This window comes from Gossypium raimondii, chromosome 10, assembly GCF_025698545.1.
Source record: "Gossypium raimondii isolate GPD5lz chromosome 10, ASM2569854v1, whole genome shotgun sequence".
In the NCBI taxonomy this organism is placed as follows: Eukaryota; Viridiplantae; Streptophyta; class Magnoliopsida; order Malvales; family Malvaceae; genus Gossypium; species Gossypium raimondii.
The window spans coordinates 368,586-390,964 of NC_068574.1; the positions used below are offsets into that span (position 1 = coordinate 368,586).

Here is a 22,379-nt window from a genome sequence, read left to right on the forward strand (position 1 = left end):
GACCTTTTTAAATGAAAGAAATATTATGCAGTCATGTAACAATCAATAAGATGGTGTGTCAGAAAAGAGCCCGGAATAAGTGTTCAAATAACAACCTGGATCGAAAAAGCATGAAGTACCAAAATGAAAAGAAAGATAAACTCAGAGGCCTAAATTGGATCATCAGAAGTTAATCTAGAAACACCTTCTATCCATTCCATAATGTGCATTCATTGTACAGCAAATTTTGAATAGAAATTAAAAGCTAAAACCAGATGCTCCAAAAACGACCAAAAAGATGCAAAAACAGGGAGCCCAATGAGAGATTAAATTCCCTGATCATTTGAATCTAGTTTAAGTCCCCGACTTGCCTAACATTTACGAGAATACAAAAACCAAATGCTGATTCATATTGACGAAAGATCCTCATATATAGTCTTGATACCCGGCCTCTCCGAAAGAGATCGAACACATCTTAATCCTATTTCAAGAACCTCCTTCATTCCTTTCTCGGCAGCCGGATCCCCCATTTCTTGAGCTAAAGCCGAATCAAAACAAGACGAGCCACTGCCTTCTGCTACCTTCAACCGAACCCATTCTATCAATCCGATTCCTTCTTCTTCCCCTGGAATTACATCACCTGCGCATCTGCCTGTTAGAAGTTCCAACAGAATCACTCCGAATGCATAGACATCTGACTTGAAGGAAAGCAATGGTTTCTTGGTATCGGTTAACTCTGGTGCCCGATATCCCAAGAGACCAGCATCTAGAATTTGTTCCATCGTTCCGGCTTGTGTCATTAGACGGTGGAGGCAGTAATCGGCAACACGAGCATTAAGATCAGGCCCATCTAATAGTATGTTCGTTGCTTTTAGGTTACCGTGTGGCACAGCTCGGTCGAAATGGAGATAGTTTAGACCTCGGGCAACGTCAACCGCTATTTTCAATCTCTGTGCCCACGATAATGGTGGACCTTTTCTTCCCGGTCGATCTGAAGATATTTAGACAGATTTATTAGTAAAAAGAATGAAACACGATATCATAATATGATCTCATATGAAATTAGGCACAGCTCAGATTTTTACTGGTCGAAAAACTTATAATCTCAGATTCTCGGTTGAACCAGCAAGTTCAGTTTCAACAACCATTTACGAAAGTAGTTGTTTGACAATGAATGTAACTGCAAATAGTGTTCAAAAAGTTAAGGAAAACGGTTTACCATAGAGAAAGCTTGCGAGACTTCCAGGCGAGATATAATCCGAAAGAATCAGCTTCTCATGTTGAGTAGGGCCCCAATAGTACCCTCGCAAACCAACCACGTTTGGATGCCGGATATTCGTGAATTTTTTAGCCTCCTTAGCGAACTCTTTTCTCTGTTTTGCGACCCCTTCACGAAGCCACTTCACAGTCAAGAATACTCCATTATCCAGTGTTGCCCTGTACGAAGTCCCATGACTGCTCCTTCCCAAAACTTCGGCTGGAGCACGTGACAGCTCCTCTGGTGTCAATGTGATTGTATCATCGAGAAAATGCAGCTCGCCAACGAGTCGGTCCGGTGATCTTACATCCAGTCTCGCAAGGTGCTCGGCAGTAAATGAATCTCCAGACTCGGGTGACCAAGATAAATGGCTGGTCTTCGAAGGAGAGTATCCAGTACCCACTGCCATTTTCTCACCGGGACTGATAATTCCTGATGATGATCCTTTCCGTGAAGACACAAGATCAACCGCTGAGACAACTGTAGCACCCCCACTCTCAGTCCCGACAACACTAGAAGAGTTTCTCGGTGCTCGTTTGCTAACACCACCTTTACTTCTAATAGGCTCCGGAGGAGTTCTCCGAGATATACGGATGTAATGTATGAATATAGCAAGCAAGACGAGAATGATAAGAGCCACCACACATGATACCACAATCACCCATTTCACTATCGTGTTGATCCGTTTCTTCTTCGATTCAGCAGGGGAATTGTTTGATCCAGGAGGACCGCCTGGAAAATACAAGTTAGAATTTCCGGGGTAGAATGAGGAAGTAGGGAACTTCCTCAGATTTTCTGGGACAATGCCGGATAGATCATTGTAAGAAACATTAAAGCTTTGAAGGCTGTTAGGGACCTTGTTGGGTAAAGATCCGGTAAAATTATTCCGGGATATATCTAATGAGCTTAGTGAGTTCATGTCAGCCAAGGAAGTAGGTAGTGAACCGGATAAGTTATTGCCTGCAAGATTGAGCACTTGAAGTCCAGCCAATGACCCAATTTGGTCAGGAAAATAACCGTTAAGCCGATTACTAGAGAGATCGAGAACACGGAGGTTGGATTCACTCGAAGGAGAAAACTTAAGATCACTGGAAATCAAATTGTTCCCGAGATGAAGTTCTTCCAAAGTAGCCAAATTCAGTAGGTCATTTAGAAAAGGTCCATCAAACTGGTTAAAACCAAGATCAAGGACTCTAAGCTTCGGATACTGCAGTATTGCTTTCGGTAGAGAGCTAGTAAGCAAATTATGCGAAAGGTTGAGATGATTTAACCGCAGAAATTGAGGGGTTAACTCAGGAATTGATCCTGTCAAACGATTCTGGCTAAGATCAAGGTATTCAATATTCCCCCATTTCGACATTCGGGTTAAGTTTCCTTCTAATTTGTTGTTTGATAAGTCAAGTACAGCACAACTTCCGGTCAGTAACGGAAGTTCCCCTGTGATCCCATTCGAAGAAAGATTGAGTATCTGCAGATTTGTCGACATGATCATCGATATCGGCCCTGAAAAGACGAACCAACAAACAAGTATAAAGAATAGTACAATGCACAAAATGAGACAAAGCAACTAAATGCAATTCATAAATCACGAATTCAAGCAGTTTAGCATTGCTACCTGAGAGATTGTTGCCACTTAAATCTAGCTCAGTTAAAAGCAGTGAATCGCCTTTCAGCAGGACATTAGGAATGAAGCCCGTAAATCTATTGTTGCTGAGCTTAAGGACCTGAAGATCATATGCAAAGTTAAATCCGGGCAATTCTCCAGACAGTTGATTGTAGCTTAAGTCCAACACCTTCAAACTCCCGAATAACCGAAGCTCAGCATCCCCAACCAATGATCCTGTAAGTTGGTTATGGCTAAGGTTTAAAAACTGAATACTCTCCGAAATGCCGGGTAGCAATTTCCCCGAACTTGAGCTTTGCAGCATATTCCCACTAAAATCAACATGGCTAGCATTCGATAAAAGGAAAAACTCCCCATCTAAGCTACCGTCTAGCATATTCCCGTGCAAGTCGAGAACTTGAAGTCCGGCAATGCCGTCAAACCCTTTTGGTATTCTCTTCGTAAACTGATTGGAAGATAGATTTAGATACAACAGCTCATTCAATTCCGTTAAGGTGGTTGGCAAGGTACCGGACAGGGAATTCCGACTCAAATCCAAAGATTGGACCGAAACAAGCCCTGAAATCGTATCTGGTATCGAACCAGTAAAGTTATTCCCAGCTAACGAAAGGTTCCTTAAGCTCTCTAATTTACCAATGCCTACCGGTAATGCCAAAGAAAACAGATTATCTGACACATCCAAGTACTCTAGACTTTTAAACTCCCCAATATTGTCGGGAATAACACCGGACATTGAATTATTCGATATCGAAAGTTTCACAAGCTTCGTAAGATTCGAAAAAACACTTAAGTCTGCATCAACAGATAGACCTAAATTATCAAGTATAACGCCAGCAACATTCCCACCATTACAAACAATACCATTCCAAGAAGAAGGACAGCCATTAAAATCAATGGATTCTTCGTTCCATGAATCAAGGACATAGCCAGTAGGGTCATGTTTAATACCCTTTTTGAATTCAAGCAATGCTAATATGTCCTGTGACGGAAGTTGTCCCATTGCAGTAACTAAAAACAGGGCTAACACTAAAGTTCTAAACAGCTTCATAGCACTTAAAAAATAAGAAATTGGAACACAAGCAGCTTAATTTCAGACAAGGTAATGAAAGTTAAAACACACACAGAGAAAAAAAAAACCTTTACAAACAAGCTCTTAAATCCATAGATTCAACCATTTTTGAAGCTATTTACCTGATGAAAGAGAGCATTTTTGACAAAGCCAAGCTTTAAAAAAAGGATGGAAGACGCTGGTTTTTTTTCAACAAGAAACAATCTTTTTAGCTAACACAAAATAAGCTAAAGGGTAATGCATTTAATGACTGAAAACAACTGCTACAACAATGGGCCCCAAATCATGGATCTAACCATAGAGACATAAAAATGCAGCAATTTTCTTGCCAAGATCCCTTCTTCATTTCACAATGCAGGCTTCAAAAGAAACTTATTGTATGTGAAAAAATAAGAAAAGCAAACCAGGAAATTTGCTTTGTAAAAAGAAAACTTAAAACTTCAAAGCAAACCAAGAAATTTGCTTGTAAAAAGAAAATGAAAGAGCTTGACACTGGTGCTAAGAGCCCACTCAAAAAAAAAAAAAGGAAATGCTGAACAAAAGAGACCCAAAATATATATTTTATTACTAAGAACTTGTAAACTATTTTAAAGAACAGTATAATTTTTAGACTTTAGTAGCTGAAAAGGGCCAAAAACCCTAATTTCTTTTGTGACAATGACAACAAAGCCCCCTTCTCCCTACCCCAAACCCCAAAAGCAAAAAAGGGGTTGTTTTTTTCTTCCTTTTGTCACTTTTTTTATTATTATCATTCTCTGTCTCTTTCTCTTTCTCTAAGGAAACATGTGAATTCTAATCCTACGGAACCAATAAGCTAAAGACCCTAGATTTGTGTGGCATTGGTTGATTAAAAAACATTCTTAAAATTACAAATAGTAGCCATTAATTTAAAGTTATAAAGCTCAAAGTAATAGAATAGTGCTTAAACAACTTTATAAGACCCTTAAAGAAGAGACTTTTGTCAGCAAAAAGGGACCCCAAAAAAAATCTTTAGGGTTATTTTAGGGAGTTAAATAATAAAAATTAGGAATTCACCCGCCAAAAAAGTGAAAAAAGAGGGGGAAATTGCAGAAACATGGTGGACGTCAATGGGTTTATCAAATCCAATTGAAGGTTTTGTGTTTGGCATTTAGCAATTGCATGGGGTTAAAGAATGAGGTGGATATCAGTGAAAATGGAGCCCACCAATGCCCCTTTGACCAGGGTTTTTCATTTTTATTGTTGCTGTGTTTTGTTGTGTGATTTGGCCATTTAGCTCAATCCCCCAAAATATATATAAATGAAGACGATTATGAACGAATGAGAATGGTGAGTGGAGGTGAGTTAGGTGGAAGCCATTATTACAGAGCAAATGTATTATGTGCTTTTTTGGGTGAGGAAAGTGGGACCTTTTTGGACCCTACTTTTGTCTATAGATAACAATAGAGGTAGAGGTGCTCATGGCCAGGCGGTCTGGTCCGGCTCGACAGCCCGTCCAAAATATAAGAAGATTTTGGTAAAAATATAGGACCAAAATATTAGTTTGGGAAAAAAAAGAGGCCCATTTTTTTGGCCTGGGCCCAGCCCGGCCCGATATAATAAATATATTTATTTTTTAAATTTTTTTAATTTTAAAATATTTTTCAAATACTTTTTTTTTAATTTTAAAATATTTTAAAATACTTTTTAATTTTTTTATTTTTAAAATATTTTTAAAATACTTTTTTAATTTTTAAAATAAATTTTTGGTATTTATTAAAAAAATGAGCCCGGCCCAAACTCGGCCCAGCCCAAATTCGGCCTGGCCCAGCCCATGAGCACCTCTAAACAAAGGTAAAAGTGGGGAAAATATTATGTCTCTTTCTATATTAAATTAAAGGGTGAATTAATTTTTTATTAAAATTTTTTTATTTCTATTGCTAAGTTAATATGATTAATTTTTAATAGAAAAATTAGTTTACTCTTTAATTTAATGCGGAAGAATTAATTTACTCATTCTCAGAGGAAATAGGACAAAATGTAATCCAACTCTTAATATAAAACCTTTATGATACTTTTACTTGATAAAAGTGTCATGAAAATCCTATATTAAAAGTTATATTACATTTTACTCATTTACTCAAAAATTAAGAAACTAGCCCATGTAGATAAAAAAAAGCAAAATAATTTTTTTCATTAAAATTCATCTATTTTATTGTTAAAAACTAGCATGATGATGGTATAACCAAGTAATTACATGTGGCATTCCACGTGTATCTTATTTTAACATACAAAGACTATTTTTAACAATAAAATGAATAATTTTAACAAAAAGACTAATTTGATCTTTGATCTAATATATAAAGACTAATTTATTTATTTTTGAATTAAAGAGATAAAAATTAGTATTAGTAGAAGTTTTACAGTTTTACCGTTGGGATGAGAACATATGGTGATGCAATATGGAATTGATGATGATAATGATCGTAAGGACCACAATATGAGCACTTAGTCCCTCTCTATTTCAACTCCCAAGGATCAATGGGTTGGCCACTTCATAAAAAGGCAAAGCTAGTAAGGTCTAAGTCTTGGACTTCGGCTCGAATTGTTAAGTAGTCTTTTGGGCTAAAGTTAGATTCGATCCTGAATTTTGTTTTATTTCCTATTTTTTTATGTTAATTAAAAAACATTTTATATTTTGATTTAAAATTAAAATATTATTTCTAAGTCAGCTTTTGTAAAATAAAGTATTTCTTAAAAGGGCATTTTCAAGAAAGCAAATGGGCTCAAATCAACTTTCCCGCACTTTTATCGCTTCTTTTTATTGCCAATAGTTTTATTTAATTTACATTAACCATACCCAAAATGTTTATCCTTTTGTCCTATCCACCAATAAATATTATCAAGTGTCCAAAAGTACTTTACCCTGTGAAATTCGACTAATTTTTTTTAACAATTCTGATACTGTTTTTTTTTATATAATATCTAAAATTATCCGTAATTCTTTTTAACCCATAAATAAAAACATAATACGATCAAATTCTCATCATCTTATATTAATAACAGATTCATACCAATCGGACTAACATTCAGCGATAATTCAAATAATATTTTAATCCATCCACATATGATTAATTAATTTTTCAATAAATATTACATAATTATTCGAGTATGGTTAATTATTACTCGCAAAAATTAATATCCAAAATTGATCTCAAATTACTATACAAATTTGACTTCAATGTCCAATTAAATACCAAAATCTTTTCCAATTTGATACTTGAGTTGTCCGATTATCTAAAATCTAAATTTCGATACCTGATTTATTTTCCAATTAAATATCTAGGGTTTTTTTAGGCTTTTTGTCAAACATTCATTGAGCAGTTTGGCCAAAGCACCAAACCGAAGATTTAAACCAAATTCAAGTATCAAATTGGAGAAAAAACCCACCTTGAAAACCTAATGGATTAAAGGAACAAAGGCAGGCATGAGCCATCATCCATATGTAAAAGCATAAACAACCGCAAGAAATAGGCCAAATATTATTGGATAAAAACTGCTAATATAAATGCAATTCAGGGTCAAGATGTTAACAATCGGATTGCAACGTATACATAACTGATGGATGGGAGTGTAAATGATATAGAATTTCTACAAAGCAAAATAGGTGCTGAAGAACCAAACATCTATCACTCAACATAATCCATCCTCCAATATTTGCGTATATATATAATAATATGATGCTACAAATAAAAACTCAGATCAAAATAAAAATAGATGGATGCATGCCCAATATCATATTCTGTCTTGGCTTTTGAGGGTTTGTAAGTGATGGTATCTAAGCAAAGAAACAGATGGGACCAAAATGCGTACGGATTTGATAATCCAGGGATGTAAGTCCGAACCCAGCACCAGAGAGTCTCATTTCACTTCTTCCCGCCTCCGGAAACATTGAACTTAAAGAATATTATGTCTCCGTCTTGGACCACATAAGTTTTCCCTTCCTGCCTATATTTTCCAGCAGCCTGATCAAAAGGGAAAATTATGAGAAACAAGTGACAAGCAACATTTGATATACTAAACAAATGACAACATACAAACTTCGTATGTGAACTATGGACCATCATTCATAGCTCGAGATGAAATGAGCTTAAATCCTATAATTTTGCAGTTCATCTTTGATCACATGTTTTGGCAAGTTAATCAAATTACCAGGGCAGGTCCATTAGCTTAATCACACTACAAGGTAAGAGAGCTATGGCTTAAGCACATTGCAAGGCCACATAACTTGAAATCTTGGATGTAAGCTTAAATCTTAAAAGTCCAGTTCATCTTTGATTACATGTTTTGGGAAGTTAATTCCTTTACCCCCTTAAATAATTAGTAATTACTTTTATTCTGAATTTTTTACTGACATTTTGGGACTACACATAGAAAAGCTAAGAGAAAACCATTCATAAATATGCCAACCTTGACAGCTGACTCACTGCCAAGCTCCTTCAGATCTTCAAATTTCATGACCTGAACAACATCGAGAAATCAAAGTCACTAACAGAAGCTTCATATATATGTGTTATTCTAGAAGCTAGTAAAAAGTAAAATACATAGGTAAAAACAAATAGTGTCCTTTCAGTTATGTTTAAACTCAAATGGTAGAATAACTGCACTCAAATGAATTCTGAGCATATGAAGGAAGCTCAGGAAACGGGGAAACAACAGCTTCAGCTTAGAGATTTGAAAAGTATAATGATTGTCATAGATCATTACAGAAGATAATGCCAGAGCAAACTTTAAAATATCTTTCAAGGTTTAAGATAATGTGACAGATAGTCGTGATCCAAGACCAACCTCAGCACATATAAATCCTCTCTCAAAATCAGTATGAATGGCTCCTGCAGCTTGAGGAGCCTTGGATTGCCGTCTAATTTGCCAGCATTTAACCTTCAAAAGACAAAAAGCAAATCAGATTGTACAGCAATTAAACCAAAGTCAAATAAGCTAAACTACAAGATCCACTTTAGAGGAGAGCTTTAAAACTTGCAATGGTATGGACCTTCCGAGGGAATTCAATGTAATGAACTATTATTGCAAGCAGCTTTGAAAATCAAAAGACGTTATCATAATGTTCAGATACCATGCTTATCAAAAGAAAGTTTGTTGGCAAAATAACAAATCCAGAGGACAACCTTGCATAAGGCAAGAAAAAGGTATAGAAAATCAATGTAATGATCTTAGATCATATTTATAAGAATTGAATACTCTTAAGATCCTTCAAATAACACATTAATATTTAAAGACAACCACCAACAAGTGTTGGGTGCAATGGCAAGACACACTGCACTGCTAAGAGGAGAACGGGGTTCAAACCTTGGAGATGACATTGTTGGGAGGGACAGCAACGAACCCCAAACATGGATCGCAAAACAGACATGAAAAGTACCAAAAATAAGCATTTAAAGACAACCAAGCATTAAAAATAAATACCTCATCTGGTCCTGCGGTGAAGAAATATATGAGATTAATAGCAGAGAAACCAGTCTTGATGATCTTTGGAAGAGCACTGTAACAAAAAGAAATACTCAGCATCATACATACACAACACAAATATATATATCAGATAAAACATCAGGGCACAGAAGAATATCTGACCATGACACTTAGACATCTCAAATGAAAAACATTTTAAACCCCATAATAAAGAAGATACCCATTTTCAACTAACCTTTGCACCTTGTTTTCCTCACAATACTTTGCAGCATCTGCAGGTTCCATATCAGCAAGGTTTCTCTCAAACACACCACTGAAAGGAATGATAGGTTCACCACCGTGTTCTTGCACCCTATAAAAGATAAAAACAATACTCATTCCAATTGGGAAACAAAAATTATACTCTTTTATAAGTATGACAAATGTAAAAGCAAAAAGATATGTCAACACCAAATAACCAAAGGCTGCTTAAACCCCATTTAACCCTTTTGTGTTAAATATAGCTTTTCTAACACCCAAACAAATCTAAGAGCCACAGCATTATTAAAAGCTTATGTTACTACACTTGTTATACTTGAGCTTATTTTGGGGTTCTATGGTTCACACCTGCAAATATCGTGGTGATAATTTTTAAGTAGGTTTTAAATTATAAATTACAGAGATTATGGACTATTACTTTGAGATTTCTCCCTCTATTCCTCTCTGGTTGTCTCTCCCTATCTTCTACTTTTTCTATTAATTTTCTCTGTTTCTTCCAATCTCTCTAATTTTTGGTGTAATCTCTAGCTTCTCCTCTTTTCTCCTCCAGCCCTGCCCCAGTAAAAGCCAATATTGGAATAAAGCTCAGGGGCATGGATTTTCAAGACAAAAACAGATAGAAGTGAAAACGCGTTAACTCAAAACACAAATAAAATTACAGAGGTTAGTTTGACCTTCATCTCAATGTTTTTCAGGGCATTATGCGAACCCCAACCTCCAAGACACGTACACACACACACACACACAGAGGAAGAGAATATACCAAGCATGAATCTTTGGTAAGAACTTGTTCTTTTTCCTTTGGTAATCTTTCTCAGTCATGTTAACCTGCAGGTTGAATACAATCCGGAAACAATGAAAGATGAAAGAAACTACTTCCTTTAAATGAGTAACATTATCAGAACATGCAGCTATAACATACAAATTGGTAAGGTATTACACAATATAACAATAAGAAATTGAGAAGTAAAATAGGAGGAACACTGACCAAATAAACAACCGGCTTGGCACTAAGCAATTGAAAAGTATTCAATATCTCAATATCAGCTGCTTTCCAGTCCCCAAGGCGAACATCTTTTTCATCTGCAAGCCATGCCTTAACCTGTAATATAACAAGCAACATCATTTTTTAGCATTTGTATAGCCCACCCCATAAACAAATTTAGCTCAATAGCATAAGCTCATAAAGAATAAACCTGATAATCTGATTAAATGAATCCTTGACTATGCTAAACTAGTCGTTAAAAATTACAATAAAAAATATAAATTAGATAAACATAGACTTATATATGGTGACTGCTTGTCTTTAACAGTGACATTTGACCACCAACAAAGTCATGGTCTTCAGGATTTGAACTGATGATTTTAAATCAGTCTTAGGTGTTTAATTTTAGCAACATCTTTTAGGTTGTGGGCATAAGACCATGAACCATAAGATGAGGGACTGGCAACAACTTCTGGGTCTTGGTCTCCAGTGGACTTAAGTTCTGGAGTCAAAAGTTGTTGCTAAAAGTAGGAACTCTTAGATCAAAGCACCAGCATAAAGACAGAACAGAAGCGGGCTTCCTAGATTTTGCACATAACAAAAAAGACTAAAGTCGGCAAATTAGATAAAACCACAAAAAATCAATATCGAAGTCCCTACACTAAACTCTAAAGGGCTGCCAGCTAGAAGAATCATGAGACAAATCTCCTCTATTTACAGCACATTAGCAGCAACAACAGAACAGAGCCAATGAACAAGACCCACAGAAAATGAAAGAGATAATGAGACAAGCAGCAAAAGTAAAAGATCGCGTTCAAAACCCTACCCTTTCACACAATTCATGCTCTATTTTTAATTGCTTGTCATTACTCCTCTTCATGCTCTTTTCAATATCCTCTATCTTCCTTTCCATAAATTCAATATCCTAGAGAAAATGAAATTAGAATAAGTAATCAGAAAGGTCCTGTTAGGTTCTTCAATGTTGAAGTAAAAGTAGAACAAAAAATATTATCAAAGCGATAAGGAAATTCATAATGAATCAACAGCAGGATTACAAGCGTAACAAGCTGAAAATAGTATACCGAGTGAAATCTTTTAGATGGTGCCACAATTTAAATTTCAAATATGTATATAGCTAAATTTCTTCAAATATTAAAACCACCATAAATATAATGAATAAGGAGATGACAAATATTAGGAATACAAAAAATTCCAAACAAAGCCATGTGCATACAACAAGTGCACGAACATACATGTCTACATGTATTAATCTTTTTAATTCAAATTTCACTTTCAAGCTTATTAAATGTGTTACTTAATCTTCCAACTCCAAATGAAAAAGCAGACTATTTGAATTGTATTATAGAAATCAGAGTTCCAAATACCTATTGCAAGAACATAAGAATTCAAGAACAAACCTTTAACCTTAACTCTGCACTAATAGTCTCTAAATCCCTTACAGGATCCACAGAGTCATCGACATGGATGATGTCTGAATCTTCAAATGCACCTATAAGATTGAGTGGAAAAATAAGATTCCAAAGAGTTCTTACAACAAAACCACAGAAGTAAAAACTATCAAATCAAAAATGGTTTTAGATAACCTCAAAACAGTACCAACATAAACCTTTTGATAACTTTTAACAAGCCTTCTGTCATACATGCAAAATTTATATTCAACAACGTAATGATAGACTTAAAACCTTACGCTGCATATTAAGCAAAAGCTACAATTTTTAACAGAAAAACATAAAATAGAGATATTTCCAGCTCAAAAGACTAGGTATCTTACGTAAAACATGAAAAATGCCATCAACTGCACGAATGTGAGACAAGAAGTTGTTGCCCAATCCTTGCCCTTCATGAGCACCTCTAACCAGTCCAGCTATATCATGAATTTCTAGGAAAGCTGAAACCTGGTGCATCGAACATCTCAAAGTTTTAAGAGGAAACAAGCTAAGAAAATAATAATGAGTGTACAATCTACCTTTTAGATTAAAAATGGTTAACACACTAAAAAAGCCCCTGAACGATTTCACTTGAGTAAGCCCCTACACTTGAATTGCACCCAAACAAGCCTTCATTTCAAATGAAAGGCTAATTACAGTAAACACTGAAGGTTCAGGAATTATATGGATATAGTAAAAACTTAGCGGCTTAAGTGCAATTAGTGCTAATTACAGGCAAAGACAATCAGAACAAAGCAGAAAACAGAACACACCTCACTTTTGGGCTTGAACAACTGGCAAAGCCATTCGAATCGCTCATCAGGGACATTAACTCGGGCTTCATTAGGCTCGATTGTACAAAAAGGGAAGTTCTCAGCTGGGATTGAAAGCTTAGTGAGCGTGTTGAAAAGAGTAGACTTCCCAACATTAGGCAGTCCCACCTACAAATGAACGAAAAAGAGATTCAAAAGAGGAAAAAGTTTAGCTTCGAGAAGTGAAATGAAATGATATATATAAGAAGAGAGTTACGATTCCGATCTTGAGATGAGAAGAGAATCGGCCGAGGATGGGCCTCTCCGCTGGTGCTTCCTTGGATTTAGCTGCTTTGGGAGGCATTGCTTTAGGGTTTCGCGCAGAGCTGAGGGAGTAACAGTGTGCTGAGGTGATTATTTTTATTTTTTGGTAAAGGAGGCTAGCTCCACCAGGAAAATTATTTTATACTCGGCTCAAACCCTAGTACTCAGTGATCGAGTAGAGTCGAGTTTCTAAGCCAAGTTCCAGGCTCAAGTTAGATCCTAACTTTTTATTTTTAAGTTGTAGCACAATTTGAGATATTTATTCATTTTTTATATTTAAAAGTTTATATATATATATATATATATTCAAATTCCAATTCCTAATTAAGTTTGGTTAATAATTTATATTATAAAATAGTAAGATATATGTATTGAAATTGCAAAGTTTGATAGGATTAGTGAATCATTCGATTTGAATATTATTAAGTTTGAATTTTATTAATTCGATCAATAATTTAAGTTTAACTTAATAATTATAAAATTAAATTTAAAATTTTTCAAATCGAACTCAAATGATTTACAAACATCTATATCTCATTTATATCATTAAACTAAAATTAAAGTCAAAATTTAAAGTTTGAACTTAAATCTAATTCGATGAAATTATTTAAATTTATTTGATTAAGTTTGTTTATCAACTAAAAATTAACTTAATTTATATGGTCAATATTAGATTTTTTGTTTATAATTTAAGTTTAAATTTGAATTAATTTTTTATATAAATTCAAGTGAATTTTAAATTTGTTAATTAAACAATAATCAAGCGAAATTTAAGTTTTTATTTTTTCAACCCTAATTCGATTAGCTTACATAAGAGTGTCTTGTCAAAGCACACATTTAAATGTCAAACAATATTTTATTTTATTATAAGAAAGCCCCCAAAAAATAGTTAATAATCTTATTTTTAAGGTTTTTTTACTGTTTCTTCAGGAGTTTGATTTTGTTTGTCAATTTTATAAGACTATCTAAAAAATTTATCGAACCTAAAATAAAGTAAACTACACTCAAAGTCATTAAATTATTAATAAATTTATCTTTTGATATTTTAATTTTAAAATGTTATAAAATAATCACTGAATTACTTTCGAATAGTTCAATAATAATTTATAACTTTTTAAAGTCAAATAACCAAAACGTAAATTTACTAATTTCGACTTATCATGCATTGATTTCTAATCGAATTATTTTCAATTTGCTGATTTAGCAACCATGGTTTTTCCATAGAACAACTCATACTAAGCACAAGTCATGGATTATCTCAAAGATCAAACCAAGTTGCTTTCACTCTCTAATTTTTGTAAAATACTTATTTCCAACACGAGTGCATGAAAATCCAAAAATTTAATATAAAATCTAATAATATTAATACACACAAAAATCCAAATAACATGCCTAAACAAAGAATATTCGTTTGAGAGAGAGAGAGGGAGAAGTAGCAACTTCCATAATAGCAAATAATTTTAGGAGACAAATTGAATAAAAATGGTGGTTCAATACATACAATTTTATATGAATGTCGTGGACAGCACAACAAGCATCAAATATATCAAAATCTACACACACACAAAAAGCAAATTATAAAGACCACCTAACAGCAGCAAATCAAACGTATACAACTATATATAATATCATGAAATTGATGGGCCCTTTTCTCACACCGACATAGACCATGATTTTACAACAACCTAATTGCCCAGCTCTCTTATTAAATTACCCTTCATTGACAACTGCATTTTAACAATGAAATTGGCTGAACCAAAGATCAGGAAGCACTGGCAGCAGGTGGAGCTGGGGTTGGGTTGAATGCTTTCTGCTCGGCACAGCTTAGCTCCTCGTGTGGCCCTGCTTCCTCTCGCCCAACACCTAGTAAGTCAAGGTAATGAAGGTAATGGGAGATGATGATGTTCATGGGATCGATATCGCCTTGCCCGCAAGTGTAATCTCCGTAGAGAACGTTCATGGTGGAGCCAAAAGTAGGACCCCGTTTTTCCTCTGTGTCATTCTTGGTTGGTTTCCAGTTACCCACGAAAATGTCGTGTGCTGAAGGTTGGTTCTTCTTGATTGGGGTCATCCACCTCCAGATGGCAGCCTGGAAGGCAATAGTTGCGTTCTGCTCGAGATACTCAGGGTGGTGCAACAAATCAACTTTTATACCATCGCCAGCAGCTCCATAGTTGTAGTTCCTACAATCGTAAAGCCACTAGTAGTACTCAGCGGTCAAAAACTATTAATACAACTACAAATCAACTCAAACACCTAGCACAAACATCCTATGTTATACACAGAGATGCACACACACACACACATACATATGCATCCTACAAGTTTCCCAAAAGATGCACGTAAACTTGAACAGACACATAGGTCATTGATCCAAAAAAAAAAGGCACAGATGAACTTGAACAGACACATTACTACTATATTACATGGACTCAGTATGAGTGTCAAACACGGATATACAACCGACAGGGATATGCTGAAGTTTCTCCAAGATTCCTATGTTTTTTGAGTTATCGGAGGATCGTATCTTATATCCATATCTAGAGATATACAATGGAGCCGGACATTGTTATTTCAAGAAAGATTGAATCGTTTAATCAGAATAGTTACTCGAACAGGCAATTCAAAACTTAATCAGTGACAACAACAAAGTGCAGATGAAAAAAATTGAATAAACGTTTCAATCCTAACCAGAAAAGGAACTATACGAACCAGTAAATTGGCAAAGCACCACGGCCGTAGTATTGAGCTCCAGGGGCACATGGATACATGTATTTGTAGTAATCATCACAGTAATCCTGGCTAGGACTCATTTCTCTCTTGAAGCAAAGACCCCAAGCCAACGGTCCTCCGTCTATGACACCATCGCCACCTGAAAATTCATTTAGCACCATTAAAAACTCTGCACAGTTGCTCAACTAACAATAAACTATTATCGATAAACATCAAAGATCATCGCTCTCCCAGTGCGTTAAACCAAGATGTTTATTGCATTTCATCTGAAAATCGAGCATAGTTCATTAAACATCAAAACATCCTTAAACATCGAAAATCAAAACATGCCTCGAGATCTTAGTTATTTTTAAAAATGCTTGGTTTCATTCAAGCAATTTATCAAACACCTAAAAGGACTGCGATCTGAAAGGAGGTAATTTGCCCCAGAATGTAGAGCTTATAATATTCAACAAATTGCTTGAACATGAGACTTTCAATACCAATTTATAAACTTCAACGATTGGGGATCTCGCTAAATATGCAGTCAATTTCAGAATAAACCAGAATCAATACTAATAAAAAGAAAAATAATAAGAACTCACAAGATGTCTTGGCGCCGACATGAGCAAGAAAAGCCGCGACTTCCTTCATTTGCATATGCTTACCACCAGTAGTCCCAAAACCCAAAGGCTCATAAATGGAAGCAGCCAAAATAAAAGAATGGTAATCCCAAAATCCAACAGCATGAGCCACCGGCGAATTCCTTTTAGCAAACAGGTCCTCAAATTGATAAACCTGGAAGACATCTGAAATCGTTTGGTTGCAACAATATTTCGACCAGTAGGAACATTCCCACCCTTGTATACACTCCTTCTCACCCTTATGTTTCCTGACTCGAATCTTCTTATCATCATCACCATCAGCATCAACCATTAAAGCGAGATTCACAAGCAAAGCCACTGTGAGAATCAAAGCAGTGGCTTTCTTGAAGTCAGCCATTGTTGTTGTCGCTTAGAGCTGAAGAAAAATAAATGGTTTTTTTTTCAGCTGATTTTCGTTTAGGGTTAATGGGGTAATTGATTGAGCTTGTTTTTAAGGAAAGGGGAAATGAAAAGGAAAGGTGTTAGATCGAAGGTCTATTTCATGGCGTTCTACAAGCCAGTGGTGTGTTTTTGAGCAATGGTTAAATGTCGAACATTTTTTGAATGATCTGACGGTGCATATGGGATTAGATGTTCGAGGTTTAGGTAATACCAGGCTGGATTTTGGAGGAAAGAAGCTAATGAAGAGTGGCCCCACCAAATGCTCCACCGACAGCCGCGGGAATAAGAAAATTAATTAAAATTATTAAAATAAAAAGGGTAAATACATTAGTAGTGATTCAATTATAATTTTTCTTTCCTTTTGTCATCCATCTATGAAAAGTAACAACATGATCATTCAATGATTCAATTGTCTTTTTGGATCACTTTGTAACTTTTTATAATTGAGTGGAAAAAAAGAAAAAAATTATAATTAGATGACCTCTACAGTAGTTTGCCCATTAAAATTATTAAAATAAAAATAAGTAAATGTGTGGGTTTTCACTGTTTTGACTTCCATTTACTTGTCACTTCCATGGACGTAGAAGTTGGTATACCGGCGAGCCGGGTTATTTTTGTCTAATTTTCAGGGTGATTCCGGTTGGTTTCGGTTTAAATTTTAATTTTTTTAATTTTAAATAAAAATTTGGTTGGATTTTTTATTTTCTAATTTTAGGTTTTGAATTTTATTTTAATAATTAGAAAATTATTTTTTTCAAATTTATTCTAAGAAAATAAATTATAACTACTTTCTTACAAAATAATTATATATGAAATTATTAGGAGAATACTAATTGAATATAACTTAAACAAATAATGTTATTTAAAATAGAAAACACACTGATAGTTTTATTACGGAGGAGGCGGGAGGCACACCCTAGTAAATAATAGTAGGGGTGGCAAGCCCTCGCTCTTATTGCGAGAGGATTTAAGTTTTTCCTGTATTTAGTCTAATTGTACATGTTTTTAGAACTTTTAATCTAACACTTTATAATGTAATATAATCCAATACTTGGTTTCTATTTTTCAATATAAATATTAGTTATTCTATTAATTAAATTAATTAAATTATCTTAATTAATTTTCAATTAAAAATTTTTCTCGAACTTAATTTTAATTTCATTAAAATCATAACAATTTTACCGTTGAAGAATTTATAAGAAATTATATTTAATTTACTTATTCAATTAGAGTCATAATGACTACTTATTTTAAATCTATTTTCGAACTTTAATTATTCAATTATAATTAATTAAATAATAATTAGAAAACCCTAAATTAATCTTCAAATCATTTCTTTTATTAGTGAGAAACTCATTTCTCTAATTTTATCATTTCCATTCATTTATGTTCATTTAATTCTACATTAAATTCATTTATGGTTTCAACGAGCTAGTGAAAGTTTGATTAGACATATATAATTAGGGCTCAAATAAATTATAATTAAGTTTCAGTTTTTCGCCTATTAATTATAAATTTGTTTAGTCACGAAGTCATTCCTCTATAGCATCGTGATTGAGCCCTCCCTAATTATATATCATCGTGAAAGTTAAACAATAAGTGATCATCCAATGATCTTATCATAAGTGTGTTACTCTCACAGGACATCATTAATCCCATTGGGATAAATCCGCTCTCCCAATATGATTCTATTTTTATCTCATGGTAGTCATTACATATTCATTTGTGAAAAGTCAATTACTATCGAATAATAAGCAAGTCATGTATCACGAAGACAAGTGACATGTGATCATGTTTACTTTTCATCTATCATGTAATGTCGATAAAAAGATATCATTTACCATTTAGTTGAGCTATGAATTCCATTTTTGTGAATGATGTTACTGCAGAAGTCGTATACCTAATGCACCAGCTTTCGGTTCATTATCTATTTAAACTTGCACTTTTACTTATATAAAAGTATACAAGTCACGCATACATAGTCTATCACTCATTCGGGATTAAGGTGTACCAGACCATGAATGTCGTAAGCGAAACAAATTCATAAACGGATTTAGGATCTATTCTACTTGGGTATTGTCTGATACACTATCAATCCAGTCAATCACATTTATGTTTCTATTTTATGGGGGTCATTTGCCCTAATGCTCAAGATAAAAACATCTTTCAAATTGCACTTGGTAGATAACATATTAGTTTTTGAATCGATTTGCTCATTTTCGATTAAACTAATGACATGTTTAGGTTTATTTACTAATACAAATTATTTTTCTGTATTACGATTTGACCACATAACATCACTTAGTACTAGTTAAACCTTAGATAATCAGTGAGCCAATATTTGCTTCCATTTTGTTTTGCATGTAAAAACATTGATGACAATATATAAACGGTATTAATGTAATTAATAGATTTTTATTAAACCAATTTGTTTGAAAATTACAAGTATATTTAGACAAAAATGCTATAATAAGGGGACTAGATCCCAACATAAACTTTTTATCTTATAGTGGGACCACATACATCAAATCAAATAAAATTATGACTAGTTTTGAAAATGGTAAACTTCACCATTAATCACTAAAACTATGGGTAAGTTTTCATTTTGGTCACTTAACTAAAAAAAGTTAATTACTAAACTAGTCAAAAGTTTTATTTAAGTCATTAAGCTGCTAAGTTATTTAAAAAAAAGATTCGCCAACGAGTTCCAAGCGACAATTTGATGATCGATATGGTAGATCAGTACCTATTGACGAATATAAGAACATACCTTGGATCTAATCCAATTTGGCAATCAACGTCAAAGACCGAAGAAAAAAGTTATTTGGCTTTTGGTTCGCAAATTTATGACGTCTAAAGTTGTTCCATAAAAAAATCGAACTATAAAAGAGAAGGGAAAGAGAGTTTTCAATTGGTACATACAGTGCGAACATATAAAGCCATATAGCATCGATTGTAACAACCCGATAACTTAAATGAAAATTTTTGAATAGTTCAATGACCAAATGAAAAAAAATTACCCATAATTTAGTGATTAATAATGTAGTTTACCCTTTTGAAAAGCCACTTCTTTTGATGAATTATGAACTACTGAAATCTCTTATTGACATTACTTGTAGGATTCGAACAAATGATCATTAACAACTAAAGTTATGCTTTAACCATCAAAGTTAATCTTCAACTCTAATTTACACAAACTAGTAAATATCAATAAAAATATTTTTTAAATTAAATATTTTAATTAATACTAAAATCAAATATAATAAATTTAAGTACATTAAAAGACTTTTAGAAAATATATATTATTTAATATCTTATTCTCTTGAAGTAGAAAAGAAATTTCTTTTAAAAATAGAAGATGATGAAAATTTGAAAATGTTTCAGAGACTTTCAAAATGAAATATAATGCTATTGAAAAGAAAAGAAATTGTTTTGAAAATGAAACTTGAATGCTTGAGCAAATAAAAGGAATTTATTTTGGAGAACTCATAAAAGAAATAAAGTGTGAATATTTTAGAGAACTCTGCTTTAAATAGTAAATACTAAAGTTTGGGTATTAAAAAAGGTATAATGTAAAATTTAGCTCTTAATATTTATATTTTTTTGTCAATTTGATCATTATTATTATTATTTAGTTAAATTCGACCTCAATCTTTTAATAAGAGTCAAAATTCACCATCAACTTTTTGAAAAAGAGTTGAAATGATTTTTTATAAACTCTAACTAAAATGTTAAAATTTTAAACACGACAACCTGCACAATTATCCATATATACTCCATGCTAATTTCTTTGAATTTTGTGAACTTTTTATATGTTTTAATTTTTATTTTGATATTTTTATTTTCATAATTTTTAAATTATTTGTTGACGTAATATATAATTCAAATGATTTTATGTTAGCATGACATGTAAATGGATTGCTATGCGAGTTGCCAAGCCAATAATATTAAAAATAATGTTTTAGTCATCATTTCCGTTAAAAATGATTTGACTTTTTTAGAAAGGTTAAAGGCCAAAAATATCAAATTAAAAAATAAATATTAAGGACTAAATTTGATATTATACCTAAAAATACGGGAAAGAAAGAGAGAGCGCAATGCACCAAGTTTGAAGACCGCTAAGTATAAAACAAGTTTGATAGGTTAAAATATGTTTATAAATTTCAATATTTTTATTTATAAATTCTAGTATAATAAATTTCGAGATTTAATTAAATGGTTAAAATTTAAAATATTATTCTTCGATTTAAAAATTTAGTGTAATTATTGATATTAATAATAATATTTTATCAAAATTTGACATTAGTACAATAATACAATCATATTAACCTTAAAAGCAAACCATTATAAATTCAACAAGGATAATCTACAATAGCAGAATTTGGTAAGGATAAAATAAGTTCAAATACTTATAATTTTGAGATATAATCCATATAATTTAAAAAATATATATTTTGGACTAAAAAATTTAAATTAATTGTTGTTATCATTAATATTTTTAGTTTTGATATAAACACACCCACGTCTCAAAATTTGATACAAATATTTTCATACAATTATACTAATTTTAAAAATAAATCATATTATTTCAAAAAAAAACTAAATCATTATAAATAATATCCCTTTGTAACCATATCTATAATAAGTAAAATTGAAAAAAAACCTAAACATAACAACCATTAAACTAAAATTTTAAAAGTATAATGACTTATTTAGCCCTTTTAATTTTAAAAAATCATTTTTATCAAATAACATCATGGAAAAATTAACATTTTTTTAACTTTGTTGATGTAGCATACACATGGATTGTCACGTGGATAATACGTTAACATTTAATCAAAGTTTTAAAATTTAAAAATATATTTTTTAAAAATAATTAAAAAGTATAAAATTTATATATATATTTAAATATTTTAGAAAATTAATTGAATGCTGACATGTCATACACATGTATGTGTCAGCAAAATTAACAAACATTAAATTTTCGATTCATTTTGAGGTGATTTGATAAAAAAAACAAGTTCAAGGGCTAAAAGAAGCGGAAAATGAAATAGAGGGTCAAAATGATTTTTTTTATAAAGTTGGAGGGTCAAAAAAGTCATTATGCCAATTTTAAATAAAAATAGTTTTGAAAATTTTAAATAAAAATTAAATATAAAATTATAGGGCAAACTACACTTAAGGACGTTAAATCATTAGTAAATTTATGTTTTAGTTACTCAACTTCAAAAAAATTTACAAAATAGTCTCTGAATTATTTAAAAGTTTTCATTTAAATCATTGAAACATTAAAATAACTGTTCTATTTTTTGTTCATATCACCTACACCTATTGACTTGGATATAAAGTATGTTCTTCTACTTGTCAATTGGTATTGATCTACCATACTGATAGTTGAATCATCATTTGATTTAGTGACTTAAATGAAAATTTTTAAATAATTTAATGACTATTTAATAATTTTTTTAAAATTAAGTGT

General features: G+C 32.8%; 3 protein-coding genes across 3 annotated transcripts; all 3 read right to left on the reverse strand.

Moving 5' to 3' along the window:
• Positions 1-169: 169 nt before the first annotated feature.
• Positions 170-4,458, reverse strand: LOC105776095 (LRR receptor-like serine/threonine-protein kinase GHR1). The gene is made up of 3 exons (XM_012598570.2): positions 2,853-4,458; positions 1,199-2,740; positions 170-970 (listed from the first exon to the last, which is right to left on the reverse strand). Exons 1-3 carry the CDS (start codon positions 3,907-3,909, stop codon positions 387-389), a joined length of 3,183 nt encoding a protein of 1,060 aa, XP_012454024.2. The 5' UTR covers positions 3,910-4,458; the 3' UTR covers positions 170-386.
• Positions 4,459-7,419: 2,961 nt separating this feature from the next.
• On the reverse strand, positions 7,420-13,322 carry LOC105776097 (obg-like ATPase 1). Its single transcript, XM_012598573.2, has 12 exons — positions 13,096-13,322; positions 12,840-13,007; positions 12,411-12,534; positions 12,037-12,128; positions 11,445-11,543; positions 10,622-10,735; positions 10,397-10,461; positions 9,611-9,727; positions 9,373-9,448; positions 8,737-8,829; positions 8,359-8,409; positions 7,420-7,913 (listed from the first exon to the last, which is right to left on the reverse strand). Exons 1-12 carry the CDS (start codon positions 13,180-13,182, stop codon positions 7,815-7,817), a joined length of 1,185 nt encoding a protein of 394 aa, XP_012454027.1. The 5' UTR covers positions 13,183-13,322; the 3' UTR covers positions 7,420-7,814.
• A 1,265-nt stretch (positions 13,323-14,587) lies between these two features.
• On the reverse strand, positions 14,588-17,040 carry LOC105776678 (chitinase-like protein 1). The gene is made up of 3 exons (XM_012599507.2): positions 16,460-17,040; positions 15,855-16,014; positions 14,588-15,325 (listed from the first exon to the last, which is right to left on the reverse strand). Exons 1-3 carry the CDS (start codon positions 16,854-16,856, stop codon positions 14,905-14,907), a joined length of 978 nt encoding a protein of 325 aa, XP_012454961.1. The 5' UTR covers positions 16,857-17,040; the 3' UTR covers positions 14,588-14,904.
• Positions 17,041-22,379: the final 5,339 nt, after the last annotated feature.

Coding starts and splice junctions, on each gene's coding strand:
- LOC105776678 (XM_012599507.2), bottom strand. CDS start 16,856: ATGGCTGACTTCAAGAAAGCCACTGCTTTGATTCTCACAGTGGCTTTG. Junction 16,015..16,459: donor TGTCGGCGCCAAGACATCTT/GTGAGTTCTTAT, acceptor ATGAATTTTCAG/GTGGCGATGGTGTCATAGAC. Junction 15,326..15,854: donor GGTGCTTTGCCAATTTACTG/GTTCGTATAGTT, acceptor TTACGATTGTAG/GAACTACAACTATGGAGCTG.
- LOC105776095 (XM_012598570.2), bottom strand. CDS start 3,909: ATGAAGCTGTTTAGAACTTTAGTGTTAGCCCTGTTTTTAGTTACTGCA. Junction 2,741..2,852: donor AAGTGGCAACAATCTCTCAG/GTAGCAATGCTA, acceptor TCGTCTTTTCAG/GGCCGATATCGATGATCATG. Junction 971..1,198: donor TCTCGCAAGCTTTCTCTATG/GTAAACCGTTTT, acceptor AAATATCTTCAG/ATCGACCGGGAAGAAAAGGT.
- LOC105776097 (XM_012598573.2), bottom strand. CDS start 13,182: ATGCCTCCCAAAGCAGCTAAATCCAAGGAAGCACCAGCGGAGAGGCCC. Junction 12,129..12,410: donor TGGCATTTTTCATGTTTTAC/GTAAGATACCTA, acceptor TCAATCTTATAG/GTGCATTTGAAGATTCAGAC. Junction 8,410..8,736: donor GAGGATTTATATGTGCTGAG/GTTGGTCTTGGA, acceptor GATGTTGTTCAG/GTCATGAAATTTGAAGATCT.